General features: G+C 45.5%; 1 protein-coding gene across 1 annotated transcript in view; it reads left to right on the plus strand.

Moving 5' to 3' along the window:
• The first annotated feature begins 2,332 nt into the window (after nucleotides 1–2,332).
• The window catches only part of LOC144103583 (phospholipid-transporting ATPase ABCA3-like), a 56,955-nt gene continuing 41,622 nt past the window's right edge, over nucleotides 2,333–17,665 (plus strand). Inside the window, exons 1-4 of the mRNA XM_077636260.1 lie at nucleotides 2,333–2,357; nucleotides 6,365–6,562; nucleotides 8,529–8,707; nucleotides 13,005–13,130. Of these exons, the coding sequence (XP_077492386.1) occupies nucleotides 2,333–2,357; nucleotides 6,365–6,562; nucleotides 8,529–8,707; nucleotides 13,005–13,130 (528 nt within the window). The remainder of the gene's footprint in view (nucleotides 2,358–6,364; nucleotides 6,563–8,528; nucleotides 8,708–13,004; nucleotides 13,131–17,665) is intronic.

The following is a 17,665-nucleotide window of genomic DNA, read 5'->3' on the forward strand; positions in this document are numbered from 1 at the left end:
GTACAACTCCGAAATTAGTAGTGTTCTCGTGCTTGGATTCCTGATTCCTTTCGTACGGAGGATCAACGCCATCGAACGCGAGTTCTCGTCGGGTCTTGCGGTAAGTACGCAGCGGCAGTGATGTTCTCTCTCTTCCGTCTTAACATGTTCTGCAGCGTCTTGAGGGGCGAAATTTTTCCACTTCTTCAAGTGAAAGCTCGTCAAGTAATTGTCGCGTTTTTCCCCTTTATTATGGCGTGTAACTAGATACTGTGCCTTGTACTAATTGGGCATTGTCACTTTCAGCCTTCCCGATGGCATTACGCCACAAATTGGCTAGAAAATAACTGGGGGCTTTCTAATTACTAGGCCATATCCTGCGTAGCAACCTTTTCTATACTCCTTTAGACAAAAGGCGCACGCTACAAAGCTGCGGAAATGACTCTGGACTTCCTTTTATGCACAGTGAATGAACTTTTGAAATTCTGAATAGAGATCTGAAAGCTTGTTTTAGTTCATAAGCTTCGAAGGAGAACGATTATATATGCACCTATGTTGCATTGTACGTAAGGTGAAAAAAATACATTGTCTATATACATTTATTGATACTAGATCTTACCAAGGTTGATTCCTTTCGAATGCATTATAACATTTAGCATACCATGAGAATGAATTCTCGACATGTACAATATTATCGGACAAAAATTTTCAGTTCTGGAAAACTGTAAGGCACCCATATGCAAATATTCAAAGCTAATGACCTATTCTTCCGGTGTGCAGATTTTTTTCCACCGCTCGCATTGAGCAGTTAAGACTGCGATAAAATAACAACGCGGAACGCTTCTGACAACACAGAAAACTTTAAAAGCGATTATTTTGTTTTTAGAAGTGATAAATAAAGATGACCACTCGACAGTGTGATAATGAAGCCGCCACCTGAAACAATGATATAGTTTGAAGACTTGTTTATAACGTTTCTAGAGTGTCGTTCAGGAGCTGAAAAAAGTCAAATCCTCAATCGGAAGAGTGATATAAACCATCAAAAATGCATTTAACATATTCAAAACAACCCTGCCGGTTGAATATCTGCAGATATGTTGAGTCTTACAGCGAAATCCTAGAATGTATGAAAAATTGCACTAATAAAATTTTTCGTGTTCAAAAATCCTTCTTGAACACAATTGTTGGGTATCCTAGGTCTTTTGGAAAACGCCGCAATATCATCAAAGAACAGTATGGTCACTTCTTTTCTTATGTTGTTAAATAAAGCTGGACTGCATAACTTTTGGCCGCTGACGGTAATTACACAGAAGCATGCAAGATATGGCTATCGCAGTTGATGCAAAAATGAATTCAGCAGCGTAATTCTATCCTGTGGTGTTTGTACATGTGGTCCCAGTGCATCGTGCCACAGGAAGACTGCATTGGGTACATTTGATTGAAACAGACAACGCAAGAACCAGATGACATTCCTTGTACAGTCGATCATATAATGCACTGCACACCCGTTGTAACATCCGAATATCTGTCGTAATACCAAATGGTTCAAACGTATTTGGACGCATTTACCTTTGCGTTCATAAAATCAGCGACCTAAAAAGGCTTGTTGTTGTTTCCAATCCAATACGTGGTACTTGACTTTTCAGTGAAAGCAGAAACACAAACAAAAATTGGCAGTGGCTTAACTTGGCTAACATTGGAATTCTGCGAAAAGCAAGCACGCTTGCTAAGTGTATCAGGCTCGCCCATGGCAGCGCCGCTACACGCTCGCGACAGCCGTTCTATATGTACTCACACGACCACGTGGCTATGACGTCATATCACGTGGTCTTACAACATCCCCATCGAATGAAATCAGGTTGCTTAACATCAAACCATCGGATGTTCTTAAGGTCAAAGGTCAAATGTTGACGTGAAGGTCACCCAATGCAAAAGGTCAACTTAAGATTATAGGTCAAGGTCAGGGGACAAGGGTTCGGCACCACAACTTTACCACATAGGGTCATACATGGCTATCCTTGTTTGGGCTGCCTACCTGAAGACTGCTTTGCCTACCGTAGTGAAGCTTTTCGCTTCAATAAATTAAGATATTCACAAAATAGGCCTTTCCTTTTTGGTGCCGGTATTTCTTTTTCTACAGGAACACCAAGGTGTTATGGGACTGGCGGAAGCGGAATTCTTCTTCGGACACTTTCTCACAATCATGATAACCTGTCTTGTGGAGAGCTCCAGCATGCTGGCTGTATTGTACTACAGCAAGGAGAATGAGTTAGCCTGGGCCCACGACACGGATCCCAGCTTGTTAGCATTCTCCTTCTTGCTGTTTGCAGTCGGCTTCACGCTGGAAATCATCATGGTGACTTGGATCTTTCCCAAGGGTGAGAACCAATCGAAATCCATTCTGCGTGCTTCGGTAAGACAACCGCAAGAGGAGCTGGCATATTTATTTGTTCTTTTATTTCGTTGTTGTTTCCCATTGCGTGCTTAATTGTTCCGCGGTGTTATCATCCGCCGCCTTGCGATCCTCTTGTTTTCTAGTGCTCTTGTAATGAAACAGAACGCGGAAAGCACAGATGATTCCTCATCGTGCAAACTGCTATATACTTTCTTAAGCCCCTGTTCTGCTGCCGGCGGAAACAAGGTACACATTATAGAGTTTATATGAACGAAGCGAGGACTGATCACGTGGAAAGCTCAGGAGAATATTTCTATATTTTTTTTAATTGCTGTGTTCATCAATTAGGAATTAGTGGTGTAACCACTTTTTACCTTATAGATGATTGATACGAAAGCAGTACAAGAAAAAAAACACATGCGGCTGGTCAGATACAAAGCCAGGACCTCCGCATAAACATGTGCTGTGTTCTAGCGACACAGCTAGGGTCGGGGCCTTACAGTCGACCGCGTTCGAGGGTATTTATGCTAGGTGCTACGTAACGTTGAGAGAAATCCGAAACGCAGTTAATAATATCGAGAAAGTACAGGTAATGTATGAAGCTATTTAGAAGGCCATAGTCAGGCATACATGCGCATTACAAACCCCAGGTGGTCGATATTTGCGCCGCCCTTCACTATACGGCGTCTCTCATAGACTGAGTCGCTTTGGGACTTCAAACCCCCCTAACCCATAAACCATGCACAATACGATATTCACTTTCATATCGGTCGGTGTATGTTATAGGTTGACCCCCAACTTCCTGAACCGCAAAGGAAAAAGTTCAAACCTCGGATTGGTCGACTGAAGCACAAGCTCAGGGGTGACAACGTGCAGTTAAGGCGGCTGCCACAGAGCACTACAAAGCGCAGCTCCGGTGAGAAACTCAAGGAGTCAAAATCTCCCGGGTTCGAACCCGACCGCGGCGACTGCGTTTTTATGGAGGAAAAATGCTAAGGCGCCCGTGTGCTGTGCGATGTCAGTGCACGTTAAAGATCCCCATGTGGTCGAAATTAATCCGGAGCCCTCCACTACAGCACCTCTCTCTTCCTTTCTTCTTTGACTCCCTCCCTTATCCCTTCCCTTACGGCGCGGTTCAGGTGTCCAACGATGTATGAGACAGATACTGTGCCATTTCCTTTCCCAAAAAAAACAATTATTATTAAGGCGTAAAAATCGGGCGGTGCCGCTAAATTTTAATGCGATAGAGTTACAGGCCTCTTTCAGCAGAAAAAAAAATGGTTTCGGAGATGTGAGCGAAAAATCACGAGTGTGGCTCTGGCAGGTGGTCCCCAGAGAACAACCTAGGAGGCAGGTGGGCCACCTAGGTCACGTGACCCTGCGGCGTCATCACAAACTGCCCACCGTGCCAGGCGGTAGTTAATGATTGGCCGCTCGGGAAGAGTAACCTGGGCCGCGCAAGGTCAGCCGCTAGCAGCACCTGCCATTGCGGGGCACTGGCGCATCACTTAACCGCTGCACCACTGCGCCAGGAGGGGTATGGGGACTCCCAGGGATCTATTCATGTAAGGTAGAGAATGACCTTCTGCATATATGAGAATTAACCCATTACACTATCACGTCATAAGTTAGAAGCCTGTTTCACATGCCAGCGAAAACACAAGGTAATAAATCCTTCCGCCGCGGGAAAAAAACCTGTTTTTGATTCGTCGCGGCGGAGAGCCGCAAGGTTTCAACAAGATGCTAATTTTCGCTGCGACACGCCGCTCAATCGCTCATTCGCTTGCACGTGAGCCAGCCTTAAGGCAGAGCTTAAGTGTCCCCTTATATGTTTTTGGGCCTTCGCACTTAAGATGACGACTGAAATGTTGCCGAGATTTGCCACCCATGTTCGTGGGGTGACTCACCAAGAAGCTAAGCGAGCAAGAGAAGTTTTGCTTGTATTACGTTGCCACTAACGCACCCAGCCCACGGCACAACGTAACGGTGGGAGTATGTCGTCACGATAGTGTATACCAGTGATGAAATGTGTAGTGACGTCAACACTGTTGTACCGTGTTGTTATTGCGGGTGTTTGAAGAGCCCGTACGTGAACATGTGCATGTGACATCGCGGCCTTGCCGACAATCCCTCAGTTTCTAGACACGCACCACAAAAGCGGAGGCTTTTCCACTGAAAGCCAGGCTGAGAGACTCCTCAAGCACATCGGTTTGACGGCAAGAGGCAGGCAGCGTGAAACAAGTTTCACAAATATGGTTGGCGCTCAGTTACAAAGCATAATAACGTTACCGCGGTACTGCTTGAGATCACTGGACCACTTGCACTTCCTTGCCCGCGTTAGCTGGCCGCTTTTCTATCACCGTGGGGGTTGGGTGCTGCAGTTGAGAATTCGTTTGCCCTAGATGCCCATCACTGAAGGCTGAAGACGGGAGTACATTGGCCGATCCACATATTTGTGAAAACGGCTGGAGCGACACTGCGTTGGTGAATTTTTTTTATTTTTTAACGTTGGTACTCCGAGAGCGGTGCATAAGCATAAAAAGGGGAGAGGAGAAGTGGATGGGATGCAAAAGACGCCGACGACAACTCGAAACATCGGGAACCAGGCAAGTAGAGATACTGCTGCAATTTGACATGTCTATATATCCGCAATTATGTGAGAGGTGAAGTGCTAGGTTCTAGACAGAGCAGTACGAGCAGTCCCAAGATCTCTTGAGCGCCTCCCTCATAGACAAAACTTTACACAGTGGTATTGACTAGTCTTTAAAGATAGAGTACAAAAAATCTATTTATTGAATACGATGATTGTGCTTCCACTTTACATTGGCAAATTCCACGTTCTTTGCGTCTTATAAAAGATAATATTCGGCAGTAGTTGTGATCTTAAAAGGGGAAAGCGTGTGCACCTGTGGAACTTCAGTTTTCATTGAGATATTATTAGTTCGCCGATATCGCTAAACCACGTCACGTGAAGACTTCAGGCGAAAACTGCACAGGAGGGAAGGTTATAGCAATAAAAGAGCTCGTGTTGCGGTTTACTTCTAAAGGACATCAAGTGCACTTTAATATCATCACTTCAGCATCACTTGAGGTGCTGTAATTCCGAGCGGTACTTTATGCGGGCTTTCATTATTTGCGGCAATACCGGTGCCTTTGTCAAAATATATCAGGATTTTCTCCTGGCAGTTTGTGGGTGGAGCAGGCTGGACAAGATTTTTGTGATTGTAAAACATGTACACCTGGTTTTTCTTGCACTGACTTATAGTTCAATGCGGCCTCATCATTTTACAGAAAATCCCACCATTCTTGTGCATTACTTTCATTTGTGAGGCAATGCGAAATATTGTACGATATGTTAAGAACGTATTGATGTGAAAGGCGTAATCTTCCGATGTGTGGGATAATTTTCCTTTTAATTTTTGTTTTTCTGCGCTCCGACCGAGCAGTTGGACTGTCCTGGAAAACCGATGTGGAACGTTTTGAACAATAATTAACAGAGGACCACAAGCTTCTGTTGGGAGATCTACGGATATACGGATTTTGAATCTTAGGTTATGGAAAAAATTGATTTCATCAAAAACTTCCTATTGAAAACTGTGCTTTTCCACGAATGCTGGCTGGGACTGACGTTTTGGGGGCAAGTTAAATCTCTATTAGGGAATACTAGCAGTGACGAACCAGCAAGGTGCAAAGACAACTAGACAAAATCAAAGACAGAAAAAGGCACGTACAGGAGGTAGAGACTGTCTGTCGTTTATTGACTAGTTTAGAGCGAGAATTACGAAACCGATTGGTCAGTCTTCGAGAAGTCATCCTTTCTCACAATGCATGGTGAAAGTGTACTCCTTTATTTTCTTTTTTTGCCCAGGGAACAGACTTGAGCTAACATGTTCACGTGTCTCTATTTGCGCTTGGTATAAGATATAACTGAAAAGCAAGAGCGCAATATTATTCCCAAAAGCTGCTCTCTGTACTTGTCTCTTTTTGCAGGGATGATGGCTGTTCTTGTGGGCTTTCTACTCTGGAGGATCGTGCCGACCAACGTGACAAGAGTCGCATCCAAGGAAGGAGCAAGCTTGGCTGGATACTTCCTTATCGGGAAATGGGAAAAGCTTCTAGTTGGCGTGTTCCCACCTTACGCCCTGTTTAGTGTGCTGAGGATCATCGCCATCAGCAGGGATTACGAAAGTACGTAGCACTGCTCCGGGATCCTGCGGCTAGACTTGACCGTAAAAATATCGAGTGAAAAACAAATTTGTTTATCGTGAGTTTGTATCCCACAGGCGACATTGCGGTCGTTTTTAGTGCGAAAGCACTAGTCTGGTGGTTATGACCCGAGAAAAGCCGCCTAACGTTTGGTTGTCTGTCTATCGATCAGATGTCAACTCGGATCGACAAATTTCACCGGTGGCAGCACTTGCCATGTTACGCCGTGCATTCGCACTGTATACCAGTGTACTTACACTTTAATGTTGTAAATATTCTCTGGTTTTTTTTCTTGTGCTTTCTAATCAATTCTTTAAATAATTCACCTAATATTGTGCCATTGATGAGCACCACAAAATTAAAAAACCTATGCTTCTAGCTTTCGGTGACTGTTGGCTTCTGTCATGTATATCATAACGAGCCCCTATTTCCCCTTCCGTTTTCTGCTCAACAGCTAACTAGATACTCGATTCTGGCAGACTTGATGTCATTAGAGGGCAATCATACATCTTCCGCCCTCACCGTTCGACCTCTTTCCTACGTGGCACTTGCGGTAATACAGGGCGTACTACGTCCGCCGCTATTAGCGAGGGTGGCTCTGATGAGCACTCTCAAGGTGACGTTTACACTACACATCAATACCACCCAAAAGGAGAAGGCAAGACTCCCGGCCCTGTAGCTGAGTTGGTAGAACGCCGGACGTGATATTCGGGAGTCGTGAGTTCGTATGTCACCGGCGGCACGTGGTTCTGTTGTGATTTGTTTTAGTAATTTGAGGAATCTACCCTTCTTTCCCAAAGAATTGCGCTGCGCTTTATATTGTTCGTGAAGCTTTCCTTCCCGAATCACGCCGCCGAGGTCAGCTGCACGGCGTGTGGTTGCAGTAGCCAAACGCTAACGCTAGTTTCCATAGCACGCAAAGATTCGTACACAGGTGTCAAAAGTGCGTTGGCGCTGACGGACACTAATATGCGAAATTTATGCCCATATGGCACAACTCAACATTGCATAGTTTTGTTTGACAAGTAGCATGTTTCAATCGTACTACTTGATATAAAAATCGCCTCTGGATGCTTAAAGGTACCCTGAAATTATTTGAATTGGCATATTCTACTGATCCGGAGTTCCCGGGTTCGAACCCGACCGCGGCGGCTGCGTTTTTATGGAGGAAAAACGCTAAGGCGCCCGTGTGCTGTGCGATGTCAGTGCACGTTAAAGATCCCCAGCTGGTCGAGATTATTCCGGAGCCCTCCACTACGGCACTTCCTTCTTCCCTTCTTCTTTCACTCCCTCCCTTGTCCCTTCCCTTACGGCGCGGTTCAGGTGTCCAACGATATATGAGACAGATACTGCCCCATTTCCTTTCCCAAAAAACCAATTATTATTATATTCTAGTGCAACAAATCAGTAGAGGTGGTCTTTGTGGGTATACGTATCAAATTTCAAAGCTCTGCTAGGACCCTATAATTTATGAATAATTTTTACAAATCGCTGCTCGCAATCGATTAGGGCGACACACCTCGCCGTGCGTCCCTTACTCCGATGACGTCAGTGGGCAGAAGAGCCAGCCTTCAAGCTCGCCCCGTCTGCCCACTGGCGTCATCGCAGTAGGGGACGCGGTGTAGGGGACACATGGTGAGGCGTGTCGCCCTAATCGATTGCGAGCTACTGTGAGCTTCGATTTTTAAAAATTATTTCCAAATTATAGGGCACACGCAGAGCTTTCAAATTTGACTCGAATACCCACAAAGACCACCTCTACTGATCGGTTGCACTAGAATATACCCACTGAAATAATCTTAGGGTTCCTTTAACGCCATGAGCACCCATCTTGTAGAGAAAACACATGTGGTATCGGTCCTCAAGGATAGGCTATGAAAAAAACATGTGATGCCACCCCTCAAATAACCATGTTTGCCCTTTCTCCCCTTCTTGCTGTACGTCGTAGAGGCCGGAGGATGGTCTGTTGTCACCAAGAGAGCACTAGGGAGAGATACCGTCACTATTTTAGAGATCTGGGCAGTTATGCTGCTCACCGACATTGTCAAGGCATTCGCGGCCTGGTACTTCTCTAAAGTCCTGCCCTGGAGCACCGGCAATCCGCAAAATCCTTCCTTCTTCCTTACGGTAAGTGCATTGACTATAAGCTACTTCAACGCCTTGGCATCAGGTCGCGGAAGTTGTTTTTTTATTAATAGACTGTTGCCTCGTCTTTTATACAATTTTCCCAGACACTACATTTCCTAAAAATGTCCGCGACAGAGTTTTGAGAGACGCGCATGAAGCAGCAAAATCTTAATCTTGGCCTGAAAGGGATGAAGTGATAGGACGAAGCACAATGCTAGCTCAGTCATGTCCGGTCCCACACTAGGAAGCTTGAACCTAACGCTACAAATGACATGCGGTCCTCATAATCCACTGCAGTATTCGCACGTCCCTAACGTCTCGAGGTGTATTATATGGTTTTTACATCCGAAGCTTTCGACTATCGGCATTTTTGGCTAGGACATATTCTATGCAAATGAACTGTGACATCAGTTTAACCGGATATAGTATATGATTTATATATCTGGGTATCACGCCGCCGTCGTAGCTATTAACATCCAGCTTACTCTCGGAGCAACAAACTATCCGAAAGCGTACGTATCATCGTCGCCCGTATCAGTGAAGGAAAAAAACATTCATGAGGGAACGTCCGGTGACAGCCTTGCAGCCTTGTCATAAAGAGTAATAAGGACAGAGTCGCCTCTCCCGTGATCCCACCACGTGATAGCTTGCGGTGACATCCACCACCGCTGCGCGCGCGCGCATGCGCGGATCAGCGCGGCAAACTGAGTGTAGCGGAAATTCCTTGCCGTTCAGCTCACGCCATGGGCCGCGCAGACGCGAGCACTGGGACATATACCGACACCAAAACAATAGGGACTGCCTCTGAGAGCGAAAAGCCGGATAACGAACGGCCTCATGAGCACGTGACTTGAGAAGGCTGGCCGCGCAACGTCACGCTCTTTCCAGTCTTTTTTTTTCTCCTGCCCCTATCGATGGCTGGTTCCTGCCCCGGTAGTTTCGTTTTCATTTTATTTATGAGATTGAACGTCAGTAAGCGATTCAGGCTATGAGGGACACCGTGATAGAGTGGCGCAATTTCGACTACGTGGGCTTCTTTAACGGGCACCGATATCACACAGTAAAAGGGTCTCCAGCAGTATACGCCTCTGTCGAAGTGCGATGGCAGCGGCCGGATTAGAGCCGGCGACTTTCGGGTCGGCAGCCAAGCGCCATAAGCACTGAGCCACCACGCCTGCTGTTAAACACTATTTCTGGTGATTGGCCCCTAACGCGGCAGCAGCAAATCCGCTAAAGAAGGAATGCTGAATTCTCCATGCGCCGAGATTTCGTTACGGGGTCAAGAACCTCAGACGATCAAAATTGTACCGGAAGCATTAGCTGCGTCCGTCATGGCGCATTGTCTTGCTTAGTAAACTGAATACCAAGAACTGAATCGTGCCATACAGTTGGTGTGCTGTAAAAGAACTTCATGAAAGGCTGCGCTTGAAGTGTGAACACAGAAGGTGTTATCATGAATTGAATTGAATAATGAAATTGAAATATCAGTAATATGATGCATGGATTCGACACTGATTGGTGTATTGGGTCGCCAGAAATACGCCATTTCAGAATGGTTTTTAGAGAGCAGCTCGACGTTTTTAATCGTTCTGTTCAGGTTATCTGTAAATACACGAGATACAAAGCGTATTATCTACTCCGTCTATTATAGAGATACTTTAAGTTTCGTGATAATACTGAGACACACTTTCTATTGACACTCAGGAACGTTTGCTGGTTAAGTGGAGCCGGTCGAAACAAAATTTGAGCAGGCTTTGCGAGTAATGCGCTGTAGCATAGGCAGTTCCCCAGTACAAGCTAGTATTCCTGTGGAATATCTAGGTGCACCTTGTTATCAACAGTGTCCTACTATTTATCTTCGCTGCTTACTCAGCAGAATTCTGGACAATGAATACGTGAATTTCTAGCATTGTGGCGTCATTGGCAGCTTCTCATAGAATTTAGTGACTAGCCTCAAAGTAAAACATCATGTCAACTTCCGGAGACATCTGAAGAAAGGTAGCCTTACTGCGGTTAATGACTTAATCCTTGATATCGCCTTATCCAGCCTTGATACCGCGACATATAATGCACCTGCTCTGTGTTTCTCCGCCCTTGTGAAGCTATGAATGTACTAAAACATAAAGTGAGGGCAATAATTAAGAAACTTTCGTCCACATGATGACAGTTTCGCGGGTTTATTCAAATCTGTTTATTAAAATCTTGTTTATTGAAATCTGGATGAAAATTTCATAGAAATATAAAATTTCTAACCGTGAAGTTATAATTTTTTTGGCGCTAAAGGAACATTAAAAAACATTACCGTTTAAGAAACTGGCAAAAGATGCTCACTGATGCCTAAAAAGTGCTTCCAGAAAATGTACCCTTTGCGTTACCATCTACACATTGGAACGGTGGTTTGCGAAGACTGCTGGTATAGCGTAGGAATGAGAACTTAATGAAATGACCTTCAGGATTCGAAAGCCTGGGTATCGCCTCACAAGCTGATAGTTCTGCAACTCAAGGTTTGCTTCAGAAGCAGTTTTTTTTCAAGCGGTGCTTTGAAGCACCCCAAATTTTAGGCGGCTAAAATGACTTTGGGATCCCTTCTCTATACTTTGCTTGGTTTATGGGTGTTTAACGTCTCAAAGCTACTCAGGTTATGAGGGACGCCGTAGTGAAGGGCTCCGGAAATTTCGACCGCCTGTGGTTCTTTAACGTGCACTGACATCGCACAGTACGCGGACCTCTAGAATTTCTCCTCCATCGAAATTCGACCGCCGCGGCCGGGATGGAAGTAGCATGGTGGATTGGGCTAGATGGTTGCTATTCATATTGCAGACAAGATTCGCAGCACAAATAAAACGCACACAGAAGACAAGGAACAAACAAGACAGGACTATGCTGCACAGTCCTGTCTTGTTGCTGCTCAGTCCTGTCTTTTTGTTCCTTGTCTCCGGGATGGAAGCCACGTCTTTCGGGTCTGCAGCCGAGCGCCATAACCAATGAGCCACCGTGGCGGCGCTTTCTGTACTTTGTATTTTTTGATTCGCTAAACAGTTTTGAGACCAACATCACGAAAATACGGAGACAGAACATTGAGTTTGTTCTATCTGTTCTGGAGCAGAGTCTTTGAAGGAAGTCCAATCTTTAAACACCAACACCGAGCTGACTTGTCATGGCAAATCGCAGCGATATCGACAATGGCGAGTCATACTCGCCCGGCTCCATGTTTTGCCGCTCCCACCGACAAACAGGAGTTGTGGTCGGCAATTGCATAGTTTGTAATTTTCAACACTAGAGGACGGTAGATCTCTATTAAAAACGAGTTTCGCGCTTTAGCACGCATTTTAATCAAAAACTATGAAACAATTTTCTGATTAGGGTGCAATTTTCAGGACGTAATTGGGCGGTTAATGGCATGAACAGAACTCCAAGCATATCAGAAAGCAATAATTACTGAACACCATAAATCGGGTGTTCGTAATATCTTTCAAATTAACCAGTCTTAATCGATGCGCATTGCATGAGATGAACAATGCGAACAATGCCATGTACTCTCTGCGGCAAATGTTTCCGTGTAGCAGAAAATGTGACAAACGACGCTTCGCATAATGGGCATTCTTCACGCGATGACTTCACGCCTGATTCTCCGAGCGGCATAAAAGTACCCTTCACGGCCTGTTCTCGGGACATCCGCAGTACTCACGTCTACAGTGAGTCTTCAAGTGCCTTGTTTCATATTTATAGAAAGAAATTTTATGGACGGGGTTTTCAGTAGTTCGGATATAATTAGCAACCACAACCCAAAGGGACTGTTTTTGTGTGGTGAAATTAAATTTGATATTCCTGTCCGCCTATCGGGACATAAGTCAGAAAACAAGCTGCAGGACTCGTAACTGTTCATTTATAAATCCCTAACACTTGCTCTTGCATTTTTTATTTGCGTTATCCAGTCTAACCAAGCAAATCTCCTCGAAACAAATTTCTTAGCAACTGCACGGCAAATCTCGTTCTTTGGAATAAAGATTGTATTTGCACCTTTTATTCATTTCAAAATCGTTTCTCACCTACTATGAACTTTTTATCTCATTGGGGCTTGTATTTGCAGTGTTTTCTTCTGTTTGGTATGTGCCTATATTTTTGTATTTTTAAATGTTTCCTACTTGCTATGACCTTGTACACAAGGTGCCAGAGTATCCATAAATAAATAAAGAACAACTCCCTTCCGCCGCCGCATCAATCCGCATTGTAAAACAGCTTTCGGCTGTTCTCACCTGAATCCCAAGTGTATATTGATAGTGACTTACTCTTTCAGCCAAGCTACTGGAAGCCGATCGGAGGTAAAACACAGGATGCCAATCCGGACAGTGCAGATCCTGCTCGCTTCGAGGAGCTTCCTGCCGACACGCCCACCGTTATTGTCGCAAAGAACCTCACCAAGGTTAGCGCGAAATATAGGCTTGGTTTGGTTTGGTTTGGTTTGGTTTATGGGGGTTTAACATCCCAAAGCGACTCAGGCTATGAGGGACGCCTTAGTGAAGGGCTCCGGAAATTTCGACGACCTGGGGTTCTTTAACGTGCACTGAGATCGCACAGTACACGGGCCTCTAGAATTTCGCCTCCATCGAAATTCGACAGCCGCGGCCGGCATCGAACCCGCGTCTTTCAGGTCAGCAGCCTAGCGCCGTAACCGCTGAGTCACCGCGGCGGCTCAAATTTAGGCTCGGGACAGCGTTTTCAAGTTCTGGTAATCACGTCGATACGTGTAGAGATAGCGCAGCCCGAGTATTAAGAATATGCTTTCATGATTGCGAATGCAGAAAGACGAGCTTCTCAAGCAGCACACAGCATCGTCCCAATGTTGGATATATATTGGCAAACACTACTCCTATGAAGGGCCACTATTTGCCACTACACTCCCAATGTTGGGTCGATGCACTCTGCTGCTAGGGGAATTCATGCAAAACTGGAAGAGCCTGTTTGCATCATATATTTATGCAACTTTTTGAACATATGCCAGAAGGTTGTTGGCCATACCAATTGAGAAATTTTACTTCGAAATCCTACTATTAGTTGTGGCCATTTTGCGAATGGATGGATGGATAGACGGTAGGAGCGTCCCCTTTGAAATGGTGTCATGGCAGTTGCCACCATGCTCGGCTCAGGATTTTAAGATACGGTAGCGTTACCTATGAGCGGGGCTGGTAGCTATTGCTGGCACCATGCAACGTATTTGCATTTTAAGGAGCTCTGAACCTTTTGCCCGAGCTCCGCAAGTGGCCTGAGAGAGTGCTATGGGCTAAGAGATTTGGACTAATAACACGACCTGGTATCAATGCATGCCCGTATTTGCACCTTCTTCTGTGGCATTAGTCGCTTACGCCCTAGTTCGCGGCAAGACTTCTGGCCACGGCGGAACCCATGTCCAACATTATGGATAAAAATTTTGAAACTTAATAGTTGTAAGAGACTGTTACGGAAATATTTCAGGTAATGGTCCGTATTTTGATATGTAGCAATATTTTTTCTTTCAAAGCGTGTTATTGATTGCATTGGACAGTTAAGACTACCATAGAAAACCAAAGGGGAAAGCTTTTACGATAGCAAGAACGTTAATAGAAAAAAAATGCACGACTGCCGTCGGGTGATCTGCGGATGTATTGATTGTTACAGTGAAATCTTACATTATATGAACAAACTGTGTTCATCAAAAGTTTTCTGCTCGAAAATGTTTTTGTTCGGAGTAGTTGGGTATGATTATGTGGACGCTAAATAGACCGCGAGTGCTGTGCGACATTAGTGCATCCTAGATTTGGTTATGCAGTAGGTAATCAGCTGCATTCCTTAGTTTGGAGCCTCCTAAAGCCCACGCGAAGCTTCCAAACATTAAACGCCTCTTACCACGCATGCGCAGACGAGCCACTACGATGATAGAAAGTGAATGTGCGCATAGGGATGCAAGACCTCCAGCAACAATTGTATAGATGACATCACAGCCGTCACTCAAAAGCAGATTTAGTTGGATGCCGTTTAGGCGCTTTAGTTGCAGGCCGTAATTAATTTTTTTTTACTTTCCCAAAAGTAAAACATTTTAATTACGGTAGGTAATCTCCTACTGAAACGTTCCATATGAGCCGCTCGTATGGAACTCTTTAAATATGGAGTCAATAAAACATGCAGAATTATATATAAATCTATATCTTGTCTGTACGGAGTCTATACGCATTCCTCTTAATTTCCGTACGATTTCTGTACAGTTTACAATGTCATACAAAGCCTGTACGCTAATCTACGTGCTTACATATAGTCCAAAACTACTCCATTTGCTACATACTCACTCCATAAAATTTCTTGTGGAGACGTATGGAATCATGGAACTTGTCATAAGGAAACTTTCAGTTGGGTCGCGGGTTGGTAAAAACTAAAAACAGCGCCTACTTCATTTTCAAACCCCCTTTAATAATTTTCTTTTCATGGGAGCAGCGCATACGCATCATTCTGTGGTCGTCCGCGAGGTGGCGTGTGCCAATCTGAGCGCTGCATTACTGTTGGTGAAGAAACCCCGCTGACGATGACGACACCGGCTTCCCAAAAACATCCGGCGGAAGAATTTCCGGAATCTGCAGCGCGGTGTTTTATTTGATGCCGGTGGGGATACGACAGCATTTGTGGCCTCTTTTTTCGGCCTAGGTTACCTGCTGGAATCCTCGAGCGCAAAGGTCGGGCTATGCCCGCTCGTCTCTGCCACTCTTTGTGAAGGATTTCTCATCAGTGCTGAACATTTGTGTTCAGATAACCTGCACTGCTATAACCTGGTATGATTTCTGCGGTAAGTGCGGCTCCGCTGCTGCCGCACCCTGTCTCAACACCTGACTGTTCACCTGGCATTCCGTCAGGCCTACCTCAGTAGGTCATACCTGCTGTGCAAGCCCTATTGCTGCCTCAAGCCTGGTGTCTTGTAACCACTCTTCTCTTCCAGCTGCATCAGGACTAGCATTTCCAGATCCTCATGGACAACGCACCCCTGATGCTTACAACTCAGGCGGCAATCTTCCGCATTCATTCTTCAGGTCAGGACGATTTTTCTGATTCGTCAGATTCTTCTACTGTCATCTACATGGACACTACTGCAAAGTATGGAGAAGGGTCTGAGTGATTTATTCACGTGCCTTCAAAGCGCCGTCGCAGCTCAAAGCGGTCACTTATGAGTGCAGATACTCCAAATGTACATCAAACTCCTAAGCACAACCTTACGGTTGTCATCAAGCAACTTGTTTCCTGGCACCGCATTACGTGCATTAATCCGCTGACATTGAGACAAGGTTTATAATCTGTGGCTTCAGACGGCGTTCTTCAAGATCGTCATAACGAGCGCATAAACCTCGCAGTTGACACCCGTACAGCACACGCAACTGAACGCCTCTTGCAAATAAAAAGCATAGCTGGAGTTGCAGTCCAAGCCTACGAGCCTCGCCCTAGCAACTGCGGCGTGGGTGTCATTCACGGCGTCCCCCTGGAACTTTCTCAATCAGATATCTACTCAGCGCTGCTGCAGAGAGCTCCGATTAAATCCGTCCGCCGACTTGGAAACTCACAAAATAGCTGCATTGCATTTGCGACAGAATCTGCTCCGCAATACGTTATTCTCGGATATACAAGGTACCCTGCGTACAAGTACATTCAAGCAATGCACCAGATGTCATCGTTTCGGCCATGTGGCTAACGCTTGTCGACTTGCCCTGCGCTGCTCTTGTTGCGGTGGCAGCCGTGACCGAAATGAATGTGCAAGTGATAACCCTCTTGGTCCTAACTGCAGTAAGCAGCATGAGGCGACGCCTTTCCTCTGCACTGCCTAGCAAAAGAGAATAAACCATCTACAAGTACAAGAACTCAAATAATACAGACTATACGTCAGCAAATACTGCTCTACTTGAGCAAAACGAAATCCGGGGAAGTCGCCGCAGGAAAAATTAATCGCCGGGGAAGGTTTCCCAATTGCCGGACAAAGATAAAGCCAGTCATCTGCGCACTGAGGACGTGGTTGAGTTTCCTCCTCTTCCACCGCGCCAAAATGTTGAGCCACCTCCCGTAGCGAGTACAAAAGTAAACACTCAACGGCAGCCGCAGTACGCAACCTGGAACCACCCACGTGAAGGACCTATTCGCCAAAACTCTGATAGTACCAGTTCCCTAGTGTGCTCGCTTGTTGAGGCTGTACGCGGTTTCCTTAAACCACACTCTTCGCCGGTGGCGAAGGCCATCCTAACAATCCTTGATTTCATTGCACCTCTGCTTGCACAATGGTGGTAGCAGTCAATAGACCAGGCACTCTCCCTAACGTGCAAAACATCCATAACAAGGCCACCACCTTCAAGTGAAATGCCTGCAGCCTTCGTCCAGGAGTGCCTGATTTCCGACAATTTGTTTCGAAGCACCGTTTTCCGATCATTACCATCTCAGAATCCCGTCTGCGTACTACTATCCGTCTTTCAGGCTATACCGTTCTGAACTCGATGACAGGTGTTGACATCAGCAAAGTTCTTTTAGCTGTTCGGAAAGACGTCACCTCCATTCCACAAACAATATCTGCCCATTCACGGAATGAATATGCTGCAGCCACCGTCAAGATCATGAACCTGTCCTTCACAGTGATCGTCGGGTACATACCTCCTCGTGTCAACTTTGACATCGACCGCCTTCAGGATATCGCACGCAGTACCCCTGCACCGCACATCAACGCACATCATCCTGCTTCGGGAGGCATCAGATCAACAGCCAGAGGACGACAGTTATTTGATTTCGCACACGGCAACAATTTCACTTTCCTCAACAACGGCCAACTTTTTATCAAGGTACAAGATCCAGTGTCCTTTACGTTTCGATGATTTCTGATCATCTGCCGTCTTCAACAACCAGGAATGTTGACATAGAATCTCATGGCAGCGATCACCTACCTATGTACCTAGAGTTTGGTGG

This window comes from Amblyomma americanum, chromosome 9, assembly GCF_052857255.1.
Source record: "Amblyomma americanum isolate KBUSLIRL-KWMA chromosome 9, ASM5285725v1, whole genome shotgun sequence".
Lineage (NCBI taxonomy): Eukaryota > Metazoa > Arthropoda > Arachnida > Ixodida > Ixodidae > Amblyomma > Amblyomma americanum.